Genomic DNA, 24,247 nt, shown 5'->3' with positions numbered 1-24,247 from the left:
GTCTGCACAAAGACAAGAAGATTTATTTATGATGTCATGCGACGCGATCAGGCCAGGCTTGGGAAGGTTTTTAACCTTTCAATAAGCCTCCAACATTTCATGGAGAAGAGTTGTTCTTTACAGTAGCATCCAACCTCAGCAAATCTGTTTAGGGAAGCAGAGCCATGGGTTTACACAGATTATGAAGCAGCACAGCATCTAAAGCAGATTTGTAAGACTTTAACTGCAATAATTTTAAGCATCTTTTTCCCCCCTTTTTGCTGCAGAAAATATGAACACTGCTTGATATCTGGAGCTTAAGCCCAGACGTGGCCAGTAGATCACGTAAGAATCAGGCAAGGGGTAAGACGCACAGCAGACAAACTCATACTTTAGATGTGTTTTTCCAATTAAATAATAAGCTGGTTAAAAGGGAAAAGCAGAAAAAAGGCAAAAAAACAGCTATTGGACTTTACAGTTATACTGAACTGGGGAATTCTTTGTTTGCAAGCCAAATTAAAAAAAACTGGCTGTCTTATCTACTTCATCTTCTCATGTGTAAACATGCCATGGACAAGGAAAGGCATGAAAAAAGAAAGTAAAAAGGCAGGAAAGTTGCACAAATTAAGCGTTGCTGTGTCTTAAAGCAACGCTATCCCATGTTACATCAACTACAGTTTCACTATAACCAACTACAACTTTAGATTGTACGATTTCGAGGGGTGGGGGGGATCCAAGATGGCTGGTCTCCTGCTAAAGCCATGAGCATTTGGCAGGTTGTTGGTGTAATTTTATATCTTCCTAAATTCTTCTCTGCATTAGTCCTGACATGCAGAAATCTGAAGAATCTAAAGAATAAAAGACTCCAGGAGTGTCCTTTACAGTTCTGTGCAATCTAACAGAAACATCACAGATTTAAAAACAGCTCTACTCCAAGGTACAGCTACTATAAACACAAATTTGCGCTCGATTTTGAAAAGAAAAAAAAAAGTCAGAAGGAACGAGAGGAGGCAACTCACCATCACCAAAGAAAGCTACTCCACGACGCCTGTGTTAGTATTCTTTTGGACAGTTTCCTGTTGGTGGTGGCAGCACCAGCAGTGCCTCCACCCTGAAAGAGGCTCACGCTCTCAGAGCCAGGGGTGGGCTGCATTTGGGTGCTAGGGCAGCAACAGCTGCAGAAGAGGAGAAGAGGGAAGCACAGCTGCACATGGCAGAACAGGAAAAGAGAAAGAGAATGGCAAGAGGAGAGACTGTGCCGGAGTCTATAAGCTCAGTACGCCACTGACAGTAGAGCTGACTCGTTCTTCTCCTGATTTCAAACCCTGCCATCTCAAAACAAAAACACCCACGCACTCCATCTCCGCTTTCCCCCTGACCCCAGCCTGCTGGAGTTCTCCACCCCCCCCTCCCCTTCTCTCACTCACTCTCTCTCTCACTCTACACAGCATACATCCAATCCTCGTAGGTCTACGCCAGCCAATTGGAGGCTGGTGGAGAAACTCCCGCCCATTAGTGCACACCCACACAATACACACAAACAGGGGAGTGCCAGAGAGAGAGAGAGAGTAATGAGGAAGCAGAGCAATAGAGTGAGGAGTTGAGTAGAGTGAAAAAGAGCCAGGGGGAGGGGTAGAGCGTGATCAGCCTGAAGACAGAGCAACAGGAAAAGAACAAAAGAACATAAACTGGCTGAAAAATGAATTCAGTGCTACCTCATCTGTGTAGTGTGATGCATCAAGAGGATGACAAACCAATAGTGAGAAAGGAAAGGCAAAACTAGCAGAAAAAAAAAGTCCCTCAAGGTTTGTGTAAGTAAAGCCCTCCCCCCGCAATCAGCCACACAAAACAGTGTGAAGAACGGTGCTGCCTGAACAGATTGTGTTGTGTACACATATTTCCTCAGTCAGCCAGCAGCACAGCAACAGCAGCCCTCACCTTCTTGTTTTCCTCTCCTTTAACTCTGGTCGTCTCTCTCCAGCTGGCCACCAAAAACATACTAAGGAAACACACCTTGTTTTTCCCGCTTCCTGTTGTGAGTGTAAAAAGAAGTGCTGAAAAATATCGAGCTCACTCAATTACAGAGCAGGAGAAGGCAATGAAAAACAGACTTGCAGCCAGAGTTAACCCTCCAACATGCAAATCCAAATATCAACTTGTACAAAATGAATTCATTGGGCCAACACGCCTCCTCTAAGAGAGGCAGAAAAAAAAAAAACACAACAAGGTTCTCCTAAGTGAGGCTCCACCTACAGCACGCTGCACAGCTGAACACACAAATGTTTGAGTCATACGTCAACTGACTCAACTGTGTTACCCTATAATATAACAAGACAGCGAAGCTCACCCATAAACAAAGTTAGATTCAAGTGGTTGAATTAAACGTGAATGCTCACTTGACACACACGCACAAAAAAGGGTATCATTTCAAAACATGACAGAAGCGGAGTTACGTCTGTCTGAAATATAGCAACAAGCACGCCCATTTTCTCTGGAGCTACGTGAGTGGGTGGAAGAATATTCAAGTAAGATGAGTGCGTGTGTGTGGCGGGGGAAGGAAGGAGGTGGTAAATGTGCCTGAGTGAATACTCAGGGACTCCTCACGACTACTCAACAGTAGTCTTGTAGCTAAAGCCGCCTGCTGTTACAACAGCATTACAAGAAATATCATTACAACTCAGTTTTCTCACTCTGTAAACCACTGTGGAAATAATGGCTACAATAATCCCACTACATGCCTGTAATGACGACACTGAAACCAAACAGGGTGATTTGGAAATTCAGAAAAATCAGTATGTGATGTTGATGTTACATCACATTATCTGTATAGTTTAAAGGGCTGAAATACGATATACTGAATCCTGTTACTAATGAGTCTTTGGTGGCAGCCGAGTCTGAGTTTATAACATGCTCACTGGATTATAAACATGTGACATCACTTGGGTCATAAATAACAAATTGCAGACTAAAGAGGAAACATTTCTGCTTTGTATGAAGTGTGACAATACACACATCAATAATGTAAAGCTAAATTATATATTGGTATCTGCTACCAAGTTTAATCATTATTCAACAAAAACATATAGTATGTTATACTCCTTGTTTGAATGAAGCTTCCGAGCAATGCGTTTGGGCTAATAATATTTTCAAACCCAATAAAACTGACATGGGACTTAGTCAAAACAAAGTGTACGTGTTGCTCCCTTAAAACCAAACTGCATTTTACATCTATTCCCTGCATCTGAAAAGCCAAACATTTTAAAAATTAGTTTAATTTAATTTATACAGCGCCAGCAACACCAGTCGTCCCAAGGCTTTTTATATTGTAAAGTAAAGACTCTACAGTAATACAGAGAAAACCCCAACAATCAAACGACATTCTCTGAGCAAGCACTTGGCGACAGTGGGAAGGAAAAACTTCCTTTTAACAGGAAGAAACCTCCACTCCCTGAGCCTGGTTCTGCTGAGGAGAAGAGTAAAAGAGCCAGAGATGAATAATTAATGATTAAATGCAGAGTGGTGTATAAACACAGAGGTGAGGTGAGTTAGTGCATCATGGGAATCCCCCATCAGTCTAGGTCTATTGCAGAATAACTAAGGGAGGATTCAGGGTCACCTGATCCAGCTCTAACTGTAAGCTTTAACAAATGGAAAGCTTTAAGCCTCATCTTAAAAGTAGGGTGTTCATCTCCCAAATCCAAACTGGGAGCTGAAGAGGGGCCTGAAAGCTCAATGCTCTGCCTCCCATTCTACTTTTCAATATCCTAGGAACCACAAGTAAAGCTGCAGCCTGAGAGAAGTGCTCTGTTAAAAATAAATGAATAAATAAAAGAGAATCTGTCTAGACAGACATTTATGCTTCTTATGTATGCTTCCTTCTGCAGATGGATGTGCTTTATTAATGTGTTTTGCTTCTTCTTTTCTTTCTATCACAATTACTTTAATGTCATAATCACATCCCACCTTATACTGGTTCACTTGTGCTGACAACCACACTGATAAATTATGCAGCATAACTTCATCTGGATCATTTCTTTACAGCAGTATGTAGGTTACTTTGTGCAGTTAATGTAACCCTGCCAATGCGAGAGGGAAAAGTAGGGCATCATGACCTACATTAGGGAACTTAGTATTCACCAACAGGCTCAATGAGGTGTGTACTCAGCTGAGAGTCAAGTCTCTTTGACATCAAGAGGCGCCACGCATCATGTCACATGTTTGATGTAATCACACTAGCACATCAGACCTGCTGCAGATGAAGACATGAGTTGAACACACAGAGAATATTTAAGAAAAAGTCACACTAAGTGATTAGTTTGTCTCAAATGCAGCTGTTGACTGTCTGCTGAAAATTACTCACCTAAAGGTATAGTTTTCCTGAACGGTTCAAATCCACTTCAAGCCAGCAAATCTGTGTGCGCCTAAACTTAAAGACTAGGGGAAAACAGGCATTTCTCATTCATATTTAGAAAGGTTTAGATTGTCTTATGGCAGATACAGAGTGCTTGGTTCAAAGTGAACAGTAAAGCTCCAACAGTTGGTATGCTAGGGTGGCAGGTTTGCCTACAGAAGGGGCTCTGAAACAACCCAGTGGGAGCCAAAGAGCAGCAAAGCTTTCCTCTAGCTCAGACCTGGCCCTCATCGTTTCCAGTCAGTTAACATTCTGTAGCCGACATTTGACTCTACAGCCCACACAACCAATTATGTCCAAAATAAGGTTCACTGCTAAAACGTGCCTGACAACTGAATGATACAAGGTGCTGACATGATGTAACATTCTGTTTGTATTATCTGGCATGTTAGTGAGAGTCTTTACGCTTTGACAAATCACACAAAGAGCAAATAAAAAAGTAACCTTTTTTCTGCACATGCTGAGAAGGCATAGTATGTGCTTCAAGTGAAAAGAGGTAAACAGACTGACATGCAGAACAGATGACAGATTCTGACAGTAATCTCCTCCTCTGGTACCCAACAGAGGTCTCATAATTCTGAAAGGCAGATAATGCAGTGATGGCCCACTGTGTGACTCAGATTATAGTAGTGCTTGTCTTTAGTGATCCATATATAGGGCTGATTTTTGTGAATCCAATTGATTCGTGTGTGTAAACCTAACTATGGAATGCCAATTATTCACAGCAAGCTGCACAGATCACCGAGTCCCAAATGATCTGAACACTTAATGTCAATAAATGTTCTTACGTTCTTATGCTGAGGCTAAACTTTATACAGATGAGACAACAACCACCTGGGTATGCATGCAAGTAATTTGGGATCTCTTATGTGACATGATTCTTGACTCGTTTTTGGAGCAAGTCTTACGTGGCCACCACAAGAACTGCAGTTTTTTGCACTTCTGTGTTTTCAGTTCCAGAGGCTGCTGCTTGTTTTAATGGCATAATAATAACCCTCTTATAAAACATGCTCACATTCAGCAAAAGACAACAACTAAATGCCAAGTGTTCAAAATGGAGTATTAGTGGTAGATATGGCCATTGTTTGTATATAATCTACAGCTACACACAGGTGCTACAGTCTGAAAAGCATCTTGGAGAAGTCTGTTTCGTATTTCTCTGATGTGTTTATAGCACTCAAGTTTTTCCTTTTCATTTGTAAATATTGTAAAAGATAATGACTGTAAATTTTGTGGGTTGTTCAAAATTTTAGGTTATATTTATTAGAATACGATGTGGAATATTCACTAAATTAATTTCGGCATGCTTGTACAGTCATAACCCGGCCCCATTATTTATGCAATATTGGCCTTGATAGCCATGACTCACGTAAAATATTTTAACTTTAAAATAAAATAAAAAAGTCTTTGGTGCAAATGCTTGATGGTTGGCAATATATCGAGTGATGAAATGGCTGTTCAAAAACACATTAAACATGTAGTGGCTTAATGACATATTAAAGGAGGAAGTGTGTGTGTGTGTGTGTGTGTGTGTGTGTGTGTGTGTGTGTGTGTTTAGTGAACTCTGACTTACATTGAACAGGTTTGTCTTGTTTCTTTCACAGAAAAGTCCTTGTGCTGGCATGTGCTTCAGCTGTTGCCATGGGACACTGCTTCCTAGCAACACATCTCTAGCCCACTGTAGGTTCTGTGTCGGGAAAAAAGCAACAACATACATTCGAATGTACAACATTTATCTGTTTTTTTTTAAATATATATATACACACACACACACACACACACACACACACACACACACACACACACACACACATACATATATGAATAACGCATGAAAAACATTTGCAATGTAAACATCTTTTCATATCGAGATGACTCACAAACTAAGCAGTGCCTAACCAGTGCCCTGTTGAAAACAAGATTGGAAACCACCACCACTTCATGCTACCTGTCACAATCCCACTGCCCATAGCATAAAATTAACAGGCTTCCCCTCTTTCCAAGTTTGAAATGTGAGAATAAAAATGACCAGCCAATGTAAATGGAACAGAGGCTTTTAATACTCAGTGTGTCACGTTGTGGAGGTGTCTAAGCAACCTGTGGCAACAGCATCAAGTGACTGTCATCCACTCAGTGCCGGGGTACATTTGCTTTCCTCCATGTTAAACCTCAAGGAAACCTTACCAACGGTTTCCTTGAGCCTAATACTAACTAGGTAAGCCTCAATCAAAAGTTATTGTACACTAAACTGAGTCTAATGGAAATTTCCTTTACTGAACTTGATTTCAGTGCTTGTTTAGACTACCGAGGTCAAATGAGGATATAGAAAACACCTAACACTTTACCACACCCAATTTACCTTTATTCAGTTTGGGGAAAGACTGTATTTATTTAAGAAAACAAAAACTAAAGTGGTAACAGAAGGTTGCCATCTCAAGTAAAGCTCATTGCAGTCTCCTTGTGCCAAACTGGCTGAGAGAGCACTGCGCACCACCCACACACACCTCTGCCCACAAAGCCTCATAGCCAACACAAGCTGTTTCAGCAGCTCATGTATCACTGCAGAGCTCACAGTCCCACAAGAAAACCAAAGAAAAACAAAGAAATGGAAAGCTCTGGAGTAATTACTATAGAAATACAGATAAATACATAAGTAATTGGAGAGGAACCTCATTTTTTCATTTTCATTTCATTTTAGTGTCATCTTTAATTACAGCTGTGTTGTCTGTGACATCTTTTCCTGAGTCCCACGTTTTCCCACAGGCTTACTGGACAAAGCAGCTTCACTTTCAAACCTGGTATGTTTTATTGACATTTCATGGTGTTGGCTTGAAATGCTGAAGTTGCATTCACTGATTTTCACAAGAACATGTTAAAACATGGTGTCTATTCAGGTGAAGGCAGCCATCCAAATGAAAAAAACAAAACAAGCCTATCAGTGACATGAGATGTCTTAGTAGAACCTGGAAGACCGCCAAAGATATAAAGACAACTAAGGCGCAGTTCTCTGTTACAAGACCAAATCAGGCACATTCTTGAAGAGGTAGTAGAATAATACTGAACAGTCAAAAGGACCCTAACCCTTTTATGAATGTAAATAGCACAAGGTTAACCTCAAGTTGTAAATAACTGTTAAAGATCAAGAAATTAACAGCCAAATTAGACTGGAATAATATTATTTTTGACAGATGAGACTAGATTATAGGATCAGAATGAGCAGAAGAAAAGAATATCTCCCTAGAGAAGGAACGGAAGGGCTCACGATTGAAATCACATGACAGTATCTGTCAAAACTGTTGGAACAGGCATGTGGCTTGGCCATCAGTTAACAGGGCTGGACTGACCTGATGGGTCTTGCTGTTTGCATAGAAGAAGGCCAGGCGGTAGAGACTCTTGTAGTGCTGAGGGAAGCGCCCCAGACAGAGAAACAGAGCCCGGACACACATCTCCACCAGCATTCGTTTCTGATCAGGATGATCTGGAGGCAGGGCTTTGGGCACTTCTATCACCTCAGCGGGGGGCTCGGGCTTCTTCTTACCCTCGCTGGCCGGGGTCTGGGGGGTGGCCTGCTGAGAAGATGCTGGCTTTGGAGGTGTGGCTGGCACAGGCATCAGGTTAGGACAGGGGTCCGAAGAGACTTTGGGAGCTGAACCCTCAGACACAACCACCACCACTGCTTCGACTTCTTCCTGGATTACTTTCTCTTCTGTCTGGATGCCAGTGTGCTCACCACGTGAGGCTAAGATACAGCACAAAATCAAAACTTTAGACCCTGAATTCAGCGCAAAAGTCTCAAAGATTTCAGTTGTGGGGCATTTGGTTAGGTCAATGTTGATAGAAACAAATGTGGTTTTAATGCTTGGGTTACACAATTCTTTGGGCAGGAAACTAAACTTTGATTGTTTTAATAAATAAACTGGCCAATTATTAGCATTTTTCTTTATTATGAGTCTCAAAACAACAAGCTTTCAGTGTTCAAAGACATTCACAGTCCTGCCGTTTGTTTGCATTTGTTTACCTCTAAGCTGAGATTACGGAAATTAAAAAAATCCAGCAGTTAAGTATCCATGTTGTAGTTTCTGACATGTTTATGAACTTGAAGGGGAAAATATCAAAATTCTTTCTACCCAGAAACACCTACATAACCTAAAACCTTCACAAGCTAGAAAGAATTTCCCCCTCTTGCAATGTCAAAAGCAGATAACCAATAGGCTTTGACCTAAAAAGTCCCACCCCTTCACTTCCTGCTTTATCTGAGGTGAAATGAGTGAAGTGGAAGAGCAGAGCCTTTTGGGAACTCTGCAATGTTCAGGGCATAAGTGTTGCTTCCTTTGGACTCTGGCTGAATTTTATAGCAAATTCAACTCTTTCTCACTGAAAGTCCACAGGCTGTTGGCTCGAAGTGAGAGAAGGAAGATGTCATTTTTAAGTGATGTTATGATCTATTTAAACAACGGCAAGAGAAAACAACTTTCAAATAAAATTTATTTCATATCAAACACTAAGTTTGTGTTCCCTCATTTGGGAACCTTAACTACATTCATTTAATTGAATAAAAATCTTCAAAATGCTACTTTACGGAGGAACGGGCCAACATGTGCCTGAAGCAATAAAAGGCTCATTTAATCTCTGATTACCTGTGTCCTCAGATGCTGGCTGGCCATCCTTTACCGGGGTTGTACTCTCTGATGACGATGAGCTTGCTTTCCCGGAGGCGAGTTTGTGGCTGCTGTCTTGTGAGCTAGCAGGGTCTGTGAAGGCATCCTGAGTGGAGTTGGAGTCAGAAAGCAAGACAACCTCACTGTCCTGACTGCGTTCTGGCAAAACAAACAAAGAGGGGGGAGGAAAGGAAAAAAAGAAAAGAAAACAAGGGTTATGCTGCCAGTTGCATGGCCGCAGACAGATAACTTCAGTATTTGGGATAAAAATGGAGAATTATTCATATTTGTGAGTTTTTGTGTACAAAAAGGTAATTCTGGTGAAGTGATCTTTCATAAAGATCAAGTGAAAATACTGTACAGTGAAAACTTTCATAATAATTCATTATATGTAACAGCATGCTGTGGATGCCTTTTTGGAATTGGTGGTAATGTGACAAACATTTCCTGTTGTAATGTGGGGAGGAGGGGGGTATATACATATTTAGGAGAAAAAAAACAACAACTCATGAGCCAGAAATTCTTATTAGTGCATCGCACAAAGAGAGATGGTCTGTTTTTGTAAGTAAAACAGTTTTTTGTTTTGGTTTTTGAATGCTACAGTTCCTCCTAATTACGTTCTGCAGTCTCAGGAAAAAATAATCCTGGGCTGAGAACTGTAAATAAGAATCAAGAGGGCAACAAGCTTTAGCTATTTCAGAGAATAATGCACACAAAGGACTTTTCAAAAGATTCAGTCATGAGTCAACAGCCAAGTTACTATGGTACTGTAAAATTTGTGTAAACTGACAGCTGTGCATTCAGTGCTTCCTACAAGAAAGCACTTCACTCTAGATTCAAAATATAGCCTCTTAAAAGGTTTGGTGGGTTTGAAGAGCAGTACCATTCAGGGAAGCCAGCCATATTGAAGACCTGGGCAGGCAGTAATCATGGTCAAACTCTGGTGAGGCTGTTGAAGATACGGGGAGCTGGTTTTAAGATATAATCAAGCAAATATTGCACCTCTTAATTTATAGAAAAGATTATTAAAAAAAGAAAGAGAAAAATCAGTCATTTATGCTTCTAGACAACTGAATGCAAATTTAATGCCACTCCCCTTAAAAGTGTAGAACCTGATTCAGACACACATTTCTTTCTATAAGAAAATCTGCAGGTTACAAACTAAGTCCAGAATCTGCAATATGAATAAAACCAAGAATAAATTTTCTCCCATTTTACTATTAGAATTTTAAAAATCAAATCAAATCATGGGAGTAGTCCAGGAAGAATTCTTCGAAAAGTGTCGAAGAGTCAATAATGAACATAAAGATTTCATAAATGCATGTCTGAATCTGGTCCTGCGGTTTTACCACGCTGATGCACTTTAAGCAGGACTCAAGACAGAGAAATTGGACACCTGCAAGCAGCAATGTGCATAGTGGGGCATTTTCTGGCTTCAGTCTCAGTTTTGAGTGCCAATAACAGGGCAGCCACATTCTTTCTGACTTGACATTTTCACACTAATTGGCCATAATTAGAAATTAGATCCAATTAGTGGTAAATAGCAAACATGACTCACGCAAGGTTTTGAAATCTCTCCCAGAAGTTTGACTTTCTGCAAAATTACCCCCCACACTGAGCCCACATAAAAATGTGACCATATGATACACCAGACAATTTAGTGGATTGTGATAAAAGGACGGACTTTGTCCAGTTGTGAAGGCATTCACCCCATTAGAACTACATGCATATAAATGGCAAAGCAGGTGGTAAAAGCAAGCAGGCAAAGAGGTAGCAGGCAGGTAGGTAGGTAGGTAGGTAGGAAGGAATCTGGAAAGGGTGACAAAACTGGCAACATGGGCAATATGGCTGCGTTATTTGCACATTCAAGCTCAACATGATACATGGGGTGGGTGGACAGATGTCACAGTTCTTGTCACATGGAAACAATGTCCAAGACTCTTTGGTCCAAACAGCACTCGGCCTTTACAGTTCAGGAAATTGAAATCAGCTCTGCTGCACAGTCATTGTGTAAGTATGCAACAACCACTGGAATAAAAAAACAAACAAACAAACAAACAAAAAAAAACAGCCCATCTTGCAATACTTAAAGTGTTGTCCCTTAATTTAAAAGAAAGGCAGTTAGGCTTACAGTACACACCGCAAGAACATAACAGATGGTTAGTTCGCGTGAGTCAGTAAGGTCTCTTATAATGTTAACTGTACACGCGGTAGTATATTTACATTGCTGAAAGTAATATTGTGCTATTAGCACATTACTACATAGAACTATCAAATTTTTTTTTTTTTAAGAATTAAAATTTTCTACTTTCATTTCCAGCTTCATGAGAAAAATCACATTTCACAAAAACAATTCTGTTTATCAGCGCTGACATGTCGAGCACATCGAGCGTTCTGAACATGTTAAACTAGATTTTTATCTGCATAATAAAATCCAAACACCATCAAGTTTTTCTACCTGCAGACCGAACTAATCTGACCTCTGCCGTCTAAAAATGTGTGTGTATAAATACTGAACTTCCATTTATTTATTTAATACTAAATGCACTTAATTACAGATAAAAAACCCTCAAATACATCATCCAACTTAATCAATCTAACCTTTCACTTCTGAGCTGTGCAAGGCATGCATAAATATTTATAGGACTTTAAATTCAAGAATCTACCAGGTTAAAGTAAACTAACTGGTTATGCTTAGCAGCAGACTTTGAACAAGTACCAGTCACAAGTCTTAATAAAAATCCAGATCACTGAGAATTTTCAGCTTTTCTTGGTGTGATAAACAGCAGCTCATGTATGCAACCCCTATATCAGCAACAGAACAAATGCTGGATGTTAAAAGCCTGAGGAAGTTGCAACACAACAACAACTATTACATATTAGGAGGGGCAAAGTGATAGTTAGGAAAGAACATGGTGCCAGCAATAAAGAGCCACAAGAGAAGGATATGCCACCAATACACCTACACACAGATATATGCAAACCCACAGGCCTTAATGCTCTGTCATACCCAACCTTGAAATCTGTCTCTTTCCACACTGCTGCTGCAAATTAGTCAAATAATCAGTAGCCATATTGCCCATTTCACCACATCCCAATCACCCAGTGCACAGGAATCATTGTAACTGAAACCAAAGCAATTAAGCATGGTGATTAGCAATCGGAACACTCCCCAGTGGGCGTCCTGTCCCAGCGCAGAAAGAGCTCCAAAGAGCCCGACCCCTGAGACAGTGTCTAGGACTGGGACTGTACCATCAGCCTGCCGCTCCTCATGCCGCTGCTGCTGCCACTGTTGCCTTCGGAGTGTTTTGCGTTTGGCGTAATCGTGGTCAAACGGCGTGGCCACATAAGGAGGTGATGTCAGACCTGGGGTGACAACTGATGGAATGGATGAGTTAAGGACATTCCCTATACAGACTGAGGGACAGTTAAAGTCTTCATCCATCATAGAGGGCGGTTTCTCCCTGAAATAAATCAAAAACAAGAATAAGTTCTTCTGCATGATTTTTTTAAATTTGACTCTTATATCACACTTCTTGTGTTGTATTTTTTATAACTTACTTCTCATGGGCCCTTGGCATGCTTGGCATACTTTTCTCTTCTCCCCTCGCAAATGGTCCTGTAGCTGCTTCAACCAGTAAGTTAAACAAGAGCTCGTGTTCCAGATCTGGCTCATCAGCCTCTAGTAGTTTCAGGATGGTGGCACTCAAACGGAAATGCAGCTAGAAGAAGTTTAATATATGCAGAGAATGTCTTTAAAATGTGAATGTTTCCAGGCAGTAATCTTACATAACACAGCACTGATGTAACACAACTAGAAACTATTGGGAGCCACATGTCACAGATAGCATACCTCCAGGGCTTCCATGGCCAGGTCAGGAGGATTATGGTAATGGATTTTACGGGGGTATCTGGCAGCTTCTTCGTGCAGATAGTTTGCTGCCTATAAACACAGAAAAGGTGAGAGTCACCAACCTGACAATCATCTGCCAAATGAAATTAACTCCTAAACGCATAAAAAAAATGCCTGCTGAAATCACGGGTCATACAGTTCATGTGCTTCCAACAATCTAATCAGAACAACAGAGTTATGACTAACTGTTCTGCCAAAGGGAAGAAAGAGACAAGAAAAAGAAAAGAAGGAAACATCTTGCGGGAGTGGAAGGGCAGTGATCTTTGCTTCTGTAGGTGGATTATGAAACAACACCAGAGAGAAGAAAAAAAAGAATACATCGGCAATCAAAGGTTGATTACAATGACTGGAACAGTCCTCGTGGTTTTTGTGTTATTACTTAACTAATATCTAATGAAACTGAAAGGAATACATTTAACGTTGTGCTATCCTTAGAAAAGTTCCAGGCAAGTCACACCTCAATACCAATGTTTATTATTAAACATCAATTATTTAAAGAGTTCCTGACACACACAGTATGTAGGATCATTTAAACCATAGGTGTCAAACTCTGGCCCGCAGCCTAATTACATTTGGCCTGCGAAGCCATACAAAATTACCATTAGAGCTGGCCTGCCAGTATTATACAGTGCATGTACTGCTAATAATACAATTCCCAGAATGCTCTGTTGGTGTTTTGGCACGTCAGTCATGACAGGACCCATTAGCACCCTCTCCTCTGTTGACCATAGTCATAGCAACCATGCAAATACTGCCATGCTACCTATCCCAAAATGGCAAAAAGAAAGTCAGAAAACAGGAGCTTTCTGGACAGGTGGGAGAATATGATGAAAATTTGATAAATGATAAAATGATACAATTTAATTCAGAAGGCTGCAAATACAATTTTTATTTAAGAAATTAATTCCACTGATGTATTATTTAATTGGAATTTTGATTTTGCATGTGTGCAATATTAAGTTATATATACATTTATATAAGTTATATATATTGTTTAGTATTAAGCTTTGCTTGTTCCATATTCAGTTTTTCAGCAAAACTTGTTTGAGTCCATAAGAAATGATTCCTTGTTATATTTGGAGGAAGATTTTTTTTTTCAATGAATATTAATGTTAGCCCGCGAGTTTGAGCCACTTTTGAATTTTGGCCCACTGTGTATTTGAGTTTGACACCCCTGATTTAAACAATGTGTCTAGCCCTGTGATACTCAAACTGTGGGGTAAGCAACCCTGGTGGGGCAAAACCAGGGGAAAATATGATGGTAAGATTTTCTGATGGAACATTGATGAATCGTATTGAACGTTAGCGATTTATATTTTAAATTTTTTTTTTTACAAAATGGGAGAACCACTGGTCTAGCTTCTTGTCACCAAACCACTTCACCTTTTTATAAAGCTGCAGATATCCCGCCGGAGGCTGTCTACGTTTCTCTGCTATCTTTCCCAGCATGTAGTGAATCAGCCACTCTTCTTCGTCACTGTCACCCTCACAACGGGAGGCGCCCTGAAAACACTGAAAGGCCGTCTCCAACATGGAGTCTCTCCTTTCTTCCATCTGAAACACCACAGACACACAAACATGCACATGTTGGAAACATCATGAACGTTGTAGCTCAAGGGGGTAGATTAATTGACTCTATAAAGACTGCCAGTATGGAATGAGCAAGAAGTGGCCCAATGCAATCGGTGAGTTAATGTCTTTAAAAAAAAAAAAAAAAAAAAAAAAAAAAAAAAAAAAAAAAAAAAAAGGTGAACGGATAGGAAACACAGGTGAGTTATATGTCAGAGCATGCCTCACCTGTTTAACCACCTCAGGGGGAAGCTCACTGCGCCACTGTTTGAGCTGCCGTGAAGCAAACGAATGCAGCGCATATGACATGGTACCATACTCTATCCACAATGACAGATTGGAGCTGTCGATCTCCAGAGCCCTCTTAAAGCAGTTAAGCACTGCTTGGGAGTGCTTCCATATGGGAACGTCGCTTTTCAGCTCATTGGAGTTGAGCTTGTCTTGGATACGGCTGGCCCTCGCTAAAGCCATACCTGCCCAGGAGTCAAACCTAAAGCAAGACGAGGAAAAACACTTCAGTATTCTCACTGCATTTAAAAGTACACTATGTTACTTTATAAAAACAAACAAATACAAACAATTCCTCTGCACATCCAATTTTGTGCTTTTTTCAAACAAAAATTACAGTAAACCTTAACTTTAAAACATTAAGAACAAAAAATTGATTACTGTGTGCAATGAGCTACCTGTTAGGAAAAACACATATGTCATGCATATAGAACTTGATGGCTTTGGATTGCTCCTTGTTCTTAAAATGATAGTCCGCCACAAGGTAGTAGATCTCATTGATGATCGGAGGTGCAGGAGCACTGCCCTCGGGAAGGCATGGAGCCTTAAAGAGAGAAACAAAAAAATCTTAATTAGACGAGACTGTTACTGACTTCAAGGCTTTTAAAAAATATATTAAATATATATAAATATTATAGCAAGGAAGACCCTGTTTATAACGTCCAAGTCACTTAGTGCTTCTCACTTCTTCACCATGGCCCCACAAACTGACCTTTTCTGTCATGTCCTCAATGTAGGCTGCCACTTCATCCATTGTGAGGACGGGAGTGTCACTTGGGGGGGCGATGCTTGCAAACCTCCTCAGCAAATTGGCCAATTCTGCAGACACTGTACTCGTCTTATAGCTGTCAAACTCAGGCAGCGACTTTGGTTTGAAATACTGAAACATGAAGAGGGCATCGCTCCACAGAAGCTCAACCTTAAAGCAGAGTAATACCACGGGAAATTAATACCTGTGTAACATACATGGCTACAGCAATTACTGCTAAAAGGTCCCAATAAGACTATTCTTTCATTAGTTACAGTGTACAGTTAGGACTCCAGCCACTGAAAACCAATGACATACAACTGTGGGAATGACCCCCACCTCGTGGCTAAACGCAAGTACTACAAAAATACAAGAGATTGGGTACTTTACACACAAACCTCCTGCTGAGTCACTTTATCTCTTATAATATAACACGAGTTTACCTTTTTCGCTCCCTTTGACTCTTTATCTTCAATCAAATGTAACTATTTACAGAGAACTCTGTCAAGCATCTCCTATAGTGACAAAGCAATAAAGGAAGCATGCTGTTATATACTAAATATTTCATTATCTTGTGAGTTACTCAAAGACAATTTCACTAAATTACGGTAAAAGTCTAAAAGCCCACAAACCACAATTCTGCTGGTAAGTCGTTAATCTAAATGTGGTTGCATTTTTCCTCACACACTGAATCAGTGCCATTAACGCTATTTCACCGGTGCAATTTATTTCAGTGACATCAGAAGTGTATTCCTCACCAGCAAAACAACATTAATGGATATAACAGACTTTTTCTGTGTGTCATGAGGGCCTGTCTGAGTCATCAGCCCTCAGCTAAACAACTCACTATTTATGCAGGTTTGTCAGTACCACTGGGAAATCACACAAAATAGTCCGACCTTAAGTTACCTCTCAGCAATTCTGCCTGTTCTTCAGGTATTGACTTTTGGACTATGTCATTAAATTAATTAACTTCTGCTTGGCAGAGCCGCTTGTAGATCAAACACCAAACTATAACACGTTAAATCAAGCAGAGTGTTTTAAGCATCTATAACCTGTGGAGATGAATGATCTTCAAGGTAGCGGGCCTTGCTCTTCTTACTGGGGTAGGCATATAAACAGAAAAAGCACTGTTCCAGGGCCATTTCCAACTCCTCCTTGTAGGGGTGAGAGTCACTGCTAGTAGAGGCTGCAAATTCTTTTTCCAAAACTCGCACCTAAACCAACAAAAACAAATATTTAAAAACATTTTCATATGTTTTTGAAAAAAAGAACAAAAAAACGAAGTAATGTACAGCCTACATGTCAGGCTGTACATTACTTTGTTTTGTTTTTTTTGGTGTTGATGTAGCATTTGCAGAGAGCAAACAAACTTACAAAAAATTTGAGAAGGGCTCCGTCTGAGCTGCAGCACAAGGACCGACGGCCAAGATACTCGTGGGCCGTGTTTAGAAGCATCAGGGAGGAGGGCAGCATGGGGGTGTCTGAGTCCTCTAAAAATTAAGACTTGACAGTGTCACTCAGTGTAACAACTGACATGGCATATACAGTACACTGAAGGAAAACTAAAAAGCATAAAAGCAAGATATCAACAAACCTTCATCATCCCCTACAGACATATGCTGTCGAAGCATACAGTCAAAGGCAGCCTCTTCGTGCTTGATAATGCGATACAGGATAATCCAAGGCAGGACTGAGAAGAAAAATGGCTCCTTGGGATCATCAGAAATGGTCATGCTAAGATCAATCAGCTGAAACGCAAACCGACAGCACAATAAATTAGCAATCTAAAAATTAAGTGTATCGGTACCTTAATGTTGCGTGAATTAAAGCATTACTTAAGGCGAACAGAAACTCTCTTTGAACCTGGATTAGGTTGTTTGCCAGTCGAGCCATACTAGAGAAGTGGGGGACATTGCTCAGAAGCTCCGCCTCTTTATTGAAGCAGACCTCGATGCCATCTAGCAACTTCACAATGGTGCTAACCCACTCCTCCTTGCTAGGTGGAGAGCTGCTTGGAGCAGAGTTGAGCTGCTGGAGGGCTTCATTCAAGGCCAGCTCGCTGCACTCCAAACACTGCTGGTAGTCCTGCAGCTTCAATAGTGAGTTCTAGGACACAGGGTTAGAAATAATTACGCATTTCAAATTGTTTAGCGATTCCACTGATATCACTGTAGTTTGTCTAACCTGTAGTAACGTCAACTGTGCGGGACGCTCAGGTGTTGAGCTCACAAACTCCAGAGGTTTGCTCCTGCTCCCATAATTAAGGGTGGGCTGCAGCAGACGCACCACTGAGTCGAAATCCGATGACTCAAAGAGGCGCTGGATCTCTTCCAAAGATTGACAGCGCTCCAGACACTTTAGCCTTTTGTCAATCTGTGTGTGGGAACAGAGAAAACCCACCAAAAACACAGTCAAAACATCTACAAAATAAGCACTTCGATATTTTCAAGCTTAAATTGCTATGAAAGAAATGAATGCTTAAAAATTCCCCTCTCTCTTTTACATACGCCATATATACATACATTTATATATTACATAATTAAGTATTTTGATTCTGATAAACCCCATAAGAGAGAAATGGGAAATATATTAATAAAAGAGAAAATATATATACTGGCCAGCACACAAACCTCCTCTACAGAGATTGCTGCATCTACACGAAGGTTAGGCAGGTTGATTGTGTACTGTTTCCCATCTGGGCTCTTTGATTTGCTCTGCAAAAGGCCTACACAGACATCATAGCTCTCCAGAGCCAATTCCATGTCCCCCTGTCAAAACAAGAAATGCACTGTTACTGAGTGAAAAAAATAACTCAATAATAATCAAGTAAAATATAAATAGACATATAAACTTTACCTGCAGGGCCAGGAATCGTGCCTTTAGCCAGTATACTCGCACCATGACATCCAGCCAGTCATCCTCAAACAGATCTCTTTGAGATGCACCAAGAGCGAGAAGTAATAAATCACCCTGGAAGTGCTGCCCAGGAAATTCTGAGTCAGTGGTATTGTTTCCAGAGCCACAGCTGCTTCTTCTAGGAGTAACTGGATAAGGAATTAAAATATGAATGCAAGCCAAAAATAAACAATGAATTTCCATTGTAAAACAAATACTACATATCATCACGTTCAACTTCAACAGTGACTCCAACACCTTTTAGATCATTAAGCCAAATTTAAAATGCTAGATAAATGGCAACACATTTCTCACATTCAGGCTCTTGAATGCTTTGCTCAGTAGTGTTATTTGTCCAAATTGATCTTTTCAAAATCTACTAGGCTATGAGAAAAATTATGAAGCTCACTCAGACTTACCAGCCTTCCCTTTGCTGTGTAACCATTGCTCCAACTGCAGTTCCATACAGGCCAAGCTCATTGTCAACATCCCCTGCATACGTTAAAAAAACAAAAAAAACAAAACTAGATCCTTAGAGAAAAGCCTTAAAGGGCTTAAAGTAAATTAATGTTAAGCCATAAGCATGATGATAAAAGACATTCAAGCAACTATAAAATTAACCAACTTTCATTTACCCGGATATGTTGGTTGCTGCAGTCCCGAAGGAGAGGATTAGGAAGACCGTTACTGTGCTTCCTCCAGGTCTGATAGACCTCCAAGACCACAGCAGTCAAGCCCCGGGGCCACTCCTCCATGAATTTCTGACCCACTGCTTTCAGATAGCGCATCATCAGGTCCAGTATACCACCATTGGCCATATTGTCAAGTAGGAAGTTGTGGACATCTTGTTGTTCTGGAGGAAGGAGTGGACAGTGTGTTAATATGATGGAAACACCAAAATGAGATATGATATTGTGAATACACATTTAGGATGCACCACATACCAGACTTCATGTATTCAACTGAGTCCACAGGTAAGCAACTCCCATGCAGAGGCTGTATGTCATCCTTGCCATCACACTGTGTCTCGAGATTACTGAGGCTCTCATCGTCATTATCAGGATCAAATTTCTTTAGCCTAAGAGAAACCAGAAAAATACTTTTACATCAACAAAACTATAATAGACCTGTAAGATTTACGCATTCTACATAAGGTTCAGTAAAGAGCGGCTACCTAGAAGGTAGGTATTTAAAAAGCAGTTCCTGAAAATCAATCTTCTCCTCCTTCTTGCATTTAGTGTTTCGAACACGTGCAGAGCGCCGCTTTGCCGTTTCCCCGCTATCTTCTACCACGCGTTTCCGTTTCGGCGCTTTCTTCACCTTATCTGTGAGCGACACTTCCATTGCTGTAGCTGTGAAGATTTGAGAACATTTAAATGGCTACAATAACAACAACAATAATACTTTTAATTGATACAAATAATCACATTGAGAGGCAAGACAAACAGCACTGACCAACAGGTGGAACAAAGGTGTTGACCTCTACAGTGGACTGACTGGTGGCAATTTGAGGTTGATTGCCAGATTGAGCCATCACTGCTGGCTCAGTGAAGACCACTGGAGGCAGGGATGAACTGGGGCTGCTGCTTAGCACTGTGGTCTGGCCCATACTGACAGGGCTGCTTGGCTGGGGGATGTTCTGGAGGACGTTTGGGTCACGGTACTCTGACAAGTCAATTCTGCGGCCAAGACTTGGGCGTGGTAGCTCACACGTGGTCTGATGTCTGTACATTGCAAGGAGACTTTCACCCAGATGTTTCCATCTGCAATAAATACAGAAGATATAGCAAAAAATTTGGTCCAGTGATAGGTTTGTAGCATAAACCTATTCGCTGGAACGTTAAGGACAATTTACTACACAGCAAAAGCAAGACACAAGTAGGCAAAATTCTTTGTGTTACTCATGCATGAGGGAGAGAACCACAACAAGCGCCGTTCCTTCGCTTGACCCCAGTCGCTCTCGTCCGCTCCCCCATAACATTGTTCTTTTATTGAGCTCACATGAATATACATAGGTTCATTAACATAAGACGTCTACATACACACAAAGAGTACCTTGCCTGTGCGTTGCATAAGTATGTGTGTGTGCGTGTGTGGGGTCAAGATGTGACTCCCCAAAGCTGGTGCCAGGAGTCTAGCGGTCCATCTAAACAAAAGGCTCTTACACTCAAACAGATATACGTGTGTTTGCTATACCATATATCACCAAGAGAAGATATGACCTCTCCTAGGAGGTGTGTGATCTATGCCAGAACACTCTGTAGAGGAGTGAACGCACCCCCCTCTTCATGCTACACAGAGTTGTTACAGACCTCCTAGGATGAGACATTCTTTCAATCTACAAATGATTATATACTTCTAAGCATATATGACTAATTTTTCTAAGCATAAATGACAATAAACAATACAAATCTAACAGATTCTGCATTTTCTGCTGATGTAAACCATAGCATTGTAATAATTAACAATAATCTGTTCTCATTAAAACAAATAATCTATGGTTAAATGCTGACTGTGTGATGAAATGACGCAGACAGCAACAACAGCAGAGCACTCACGAGAAGCTGTGGATGGGCTGAATGAGTACAAGGTCAGGTTTTGGTTCAGAAAGAGAGAGAGCCTGCCTGCGCCTCCTTATCTCTAGTGCCTCTTCCATAATGGATTTGCGTTCCTCTTCTTCTACTTCCACATAGTGAATAGAAATATCACTGAGAAAAGTTTAAAAAAAAAAAAAAAAAGACGGAGACAAGTTTGTCAGTCATGGAAAAGTATGGTGCAACTCGTAAACAGATTAAGAACTTAAAAGAAAGTTGCCTTTACCATTTCATGAACATCTGCATCGTATCCCTCTTCAGACAAGGTTGTTCCTCAAATATTTTTTCCTTCAACACCAGACCTTTGGTGTAACAATGGTCCTTCTCTAGGGCTTTGGAAATGAAGTACAAACAGCCTGGAAATACATAGAGAAATGTTAGCTACTTTCCCCCCCATACATGAGCTCTTAACCTGACCGTGAAAAGCTTATGATGACATGTTACATACAGCTGTAGTCACTGAGTGTATAGAGTATAGTTATGAGGTTGTCCAGGCAGGGCCAGTGGTCAGGGTTACAGTGCAATCCTTCCTGGAATGCATGACGAGCCAGAGGAATGCGCACCAGTCGCACAGCCACCTGACCAATTTTGTACCACATGTTCACATCAGTGGAATCCAACATGACAGCCTGAGAACAGAGCAGAGCAGAATTTATAGTAAGAACACCTGCCAGCGTTATTCATTCGGTCATTGAATTTAATCAAGTTAAAGTGACACATTACCTCTAAGTAAAACTCCATAGCGGTCTCCAGGTCATCCCGTAACGCAGCCATACTAGCCAGATTTTTAAAAGTTGAATATTTCAGCATCAATCCGGGGTGCTTGAGGCCCACTCTCTGATCATCAGAGGGCATGGCCTGAAATATTAAGAGGATACATTAGATTCAACACCAAACCCATGGGGTCTTGATAAGATCAAGCAAGGTAAATAATGTCAACATGGCCAATTTTATTTACGCAGTGAAACTGAATTCTACACAGAAAATGGTTAACATGATATGTTCATAATGACACAAAGTATGAAAATGTATGTCCTGAGAAACACAAATGGAAGAAAATCTGCAACAATGTGTGAAACTTTAAATATCACAGATCACCACTTTAGTCCTCATGATCAAATGAGCCTCCAAGCTGGCTACGTGTGGCGTTTCAGTTTGAATGCTAAATGCACTGCACTGGTCTCATTGCAATTCACAAACATGGGATGCAGGATGAGCTCATCAGGTAGGGTGCTTAGGATGAGTTTCAGAGCTTGAGCCCTTTCATTCAGCTCCTGGAATTTTGGCACTTTCCTGTCAATTATCAACTCCTCCATATCATCTGCAGCCATGCAAATTATAGCCTCTTAATAGTTCATTTTTAAGTTTTTCTTTTCCAACATTTTGATAACAGCATCCTGGGTAGGTTCGGGGTCTCCTTCGCTGCCTTTATAAAAGCTGTTGTTAAGGTCTGCGCTGCTGATAAATTGATTTTCTCCAGCTCTTTAAAGAGAAACATCACAGCGTAGAGAGCCAACGGAGCAAGTGAGGCAGCGTCTGCTTCATTCTTTATGTCTCCCGTGGTCATCCTTGACCAAGCGATGGACTTCTGTGCGTGCACACATCCACTGATGCCGGTTTCACCACATTCAATCAGTCATGGAGACTGACAGAATGGAAACAGACAAGGATCTTGGGTGAGATGGCTGTCAGTGATGAGAATACCGGCGCACTGTTGACTGGATGGTGGAATTATAGAAAAAAATAAATGACCTCTATAGGTAATGCGCTAATTTTAGAACAGCTTTAATTTAAGGAGCGCCACAGTTGTTAGCACTGTTGCCTCACAGCTACTACGTCCTAATTACGAATCCACCATCTGATTGGGGGAAAGCTGTGTTGCGTTTGCATGTTCTCCCCATGTTTTTGTGGGTTCTCTCCAGGTACTCCGGCTTCCTGCCAGAGACCGTCTCAATGTGTTAGCCCTGCGATAGATTGCTGACCTGTTCAGGGTTTACCCTGACTCTCGCCCTGGGATAGCCGGGATAGCCCACCCACCCCCACAACCCTGAAAAGTGTAAAAGAATGGATAGATGGGCTGTTCTGTGCAACCATATTATTAGTTTGTGTTGGTGTGTTTACCTCTTTGAGCAGTGGAGTTTTGAGAAGCTCATGGTAGGCCTTGGCGGACTCCTCAAATTTATCATGTTTCTGCAGATCCAAAGCTTTGTGATATAAAGCGAATGCCTCTGCTTCCTATTGACAGAAACAAACGGGGGAATACAACTGACTTAATGGGATGTACAGAGATGAACGACTGCATCAGCAGATAGAACTAATATTGCTTATTCATCAGCATATAGTATGTAGCCTACTTGAGCCTCTTTTGTCTGACTCTTGCTGTTTCTCAGGGGATCTTGAGACTCGTCTGCAGCTGCCGAAGCAGCATTTAGTGCTGCTATGCGAATCTGTGTAAAAGGGCAGAGAGAAAACGCTTTACCATGCAGTAATCTGTCTTAGGCAAGGGAGTGTGCGCAGTTACAGTGAGGATGTAGCTGACGCTGTGATTCAAGGTCTTACCATTTTAATATTTGAAAAGCAGCTCTTCTGCCTTCACGGTTCGCAGATTTCGTTGAATGCAAGAAAAACAAAAAATACACTGCAAAGCCATTTAGTATGTCCTCTGTGTCTTTTCCATTTACTGTTATCTATTCATTTGAGTGTATGTGAGAGCTTTGGGCGTACACAACCTACAACACAGAAAAGCAATGCGAGCCGGCGTTTCTATCACGCCACGTATTTGCTCTTTAAAGAGGAGATTACGACCACTTGGGACCGACTAGCTCACATTACCGACACGCCATTCAAAACCAAATCTGGTTAACTTAGCTCTCTGTAAACGATATTTCGCTCTTAGCAAATATACAGAACTCTGGAGAGTAGATGCTAAACGTAGCTCACAGTTTCTCCAGCTAGCCGAAATTAGCAGAGACGTTTGTGAGCTAACTGTAGCTTGTGGTCCGCCGGACGACCGTCACTTCCAGAGCTCAGCGACTTACCATTCATTCTCAATTAAACTGCACCTGTAAAGTTTCAGGTACTCGAGCAACATAACAAACCCTGAAAACTCCGCGGCTACGAAGCAATTTAGAAACTTAACCTATACATCATCCTTTGTTGTTGTCAAATACGGATGAGACCCTGAGAATG

At 41.0% G+C, this 24,247-nt stretch overlaps 1 protein-coding gene across 5 annotated transcripts in view; it reads right to left on the bottom strand.

Moving 5' to 3' along the window:
• Window positions 1-24,247, bottom strand: part of cabin1 (calcineurin binding protein 1) — a 37,777-nt gene extending 13,530 nt beyond the window's left edge. For 2 of the 5 annotated variants that reach the window (XM_024804382.2, XM_024804383.2), the window contains exons 1-30: window positions 23,618-24,247; window positions 23,413-23,505; window positions 23,180-23,293; window positions 21,782-21,916; window positions 21,507-21,687; window positions 21,285-21,414; window positions 21,023-21,172; window positions 19,920-20,227; window positions 19,639-19,816; window positions 19,409-19,542; window positions 19,100-19,317; window positions 18,884-18,956; window positions 18,426-18,613; window positions 18,200-18,337; window positions 17,754-17,942; window positions 17,433-17,675; window positions 17,164-17,317; window positions 16,944-17,059; window positions 16,622-16,783; window positions 15,531-15,737; window positions 15,217-15,362; window positions 14,759-15,020; window positions 14,345-14,515; window positions 12,902-12,991; window positions 12,610-12,770; window positions 12,301-12,512; window positions 9,932-9,997; window positions 9,028-9,207; window positions 7,735-8,129; window positions 5,964-6,077 (exon numbers count right to left, since the gene is read on the bottom strand). In XM_024804382.2, coding sequence (XP_024660150.2) covers window positions 5,964-6,077; window positions 7,735-8,129; window positions 9,028-9,207; window positions 9,932-9,997; window positions 12,301-12,512; window positions 12,610-12,770; window positions 12,902-12,991; window positions 14,345-14,515; window positions 14,759-15,020; window positions 15,217-15,362; window positions 15,531-15,737; window positions 16,622-16,783; window positions 16,944-17,059; window positions 17,164-17,317; window positions 17,433-17,675; window positions 17,754-17,942; window positions 18,200-18,337; window positions 18,426-18,613; window positions 18,884-18,956; window positions 19,100-19,317; window positions 19,409-19,542; window positions 19,639-19,816; window positions 19,920-20,227; window positions 21,023-21,172; window positions 21,285-21,414; window positions 21,507-21,687; window positions 21,782-21,916; window positions 23,180-23,293; window positions 23,413-23,505; window positions 23,618-23,620 — 4,911 coding nt within the window. In that variant the 5' untranslated portion in view covers window positions 23,621-24,247. The remainder of the gene's footprint in view (window positions 1-5,963; window positions 6,078-7,734; window positions 8,130-9,027; window positions 9,208-9,931; window positions 9,998-12,300; window positions 12,513-12,609; window positions 12,771-12,901; window positions 12,992-14,344; window positions 14,516-14,758; window positions 15,021-15,216; window positions 15,363-15,530; window positions 15,738-16,621; window positions 16,784-16,943; window positions 17,060-17,163; window positions 17,318-17,432; window positions 17,676-17,753; window positions 17,943-18,199; window positions 18,338-18,425; window positions 18,614-18,883; window positions 18,957-19,099; window positions 19,318-19,408; window positions 19,543-19,638; window positions 19,817-19,919; window positions 20,228-21,022; window positions 21,173-21,284; window positions 21,415-21,506; window positions 21,688-21,781; window positions 21,917-23,179; window positions 23,294-23,412; window positions 23,506-23,617) is intronic. The other 3 variants (XM_024804385.2, XM_024804384.2, XM_024804386.2) reach the window with 3 other exon arrangements.

This window comes from Maylandia zebra, linkage group LG12, assembly GCF_041146795.1.
Source record: "Maylandia zebra isolate NMK-2024a linkage group LG12, Mzebra_GT3a, whole genome shotgun sequence".
NCBI classification, from domain to species: domain Eukaryota; kingdom Metazoa; phylum Chordata; class Actinopteri; order Cichliformes; family Cichlidae; genus Maylandia; species Maylandia zebra.
Note: the sequence above shows the minus strand (reverse complement) of the source record. Positions and strands in the feature narration are given on the sequence as shown.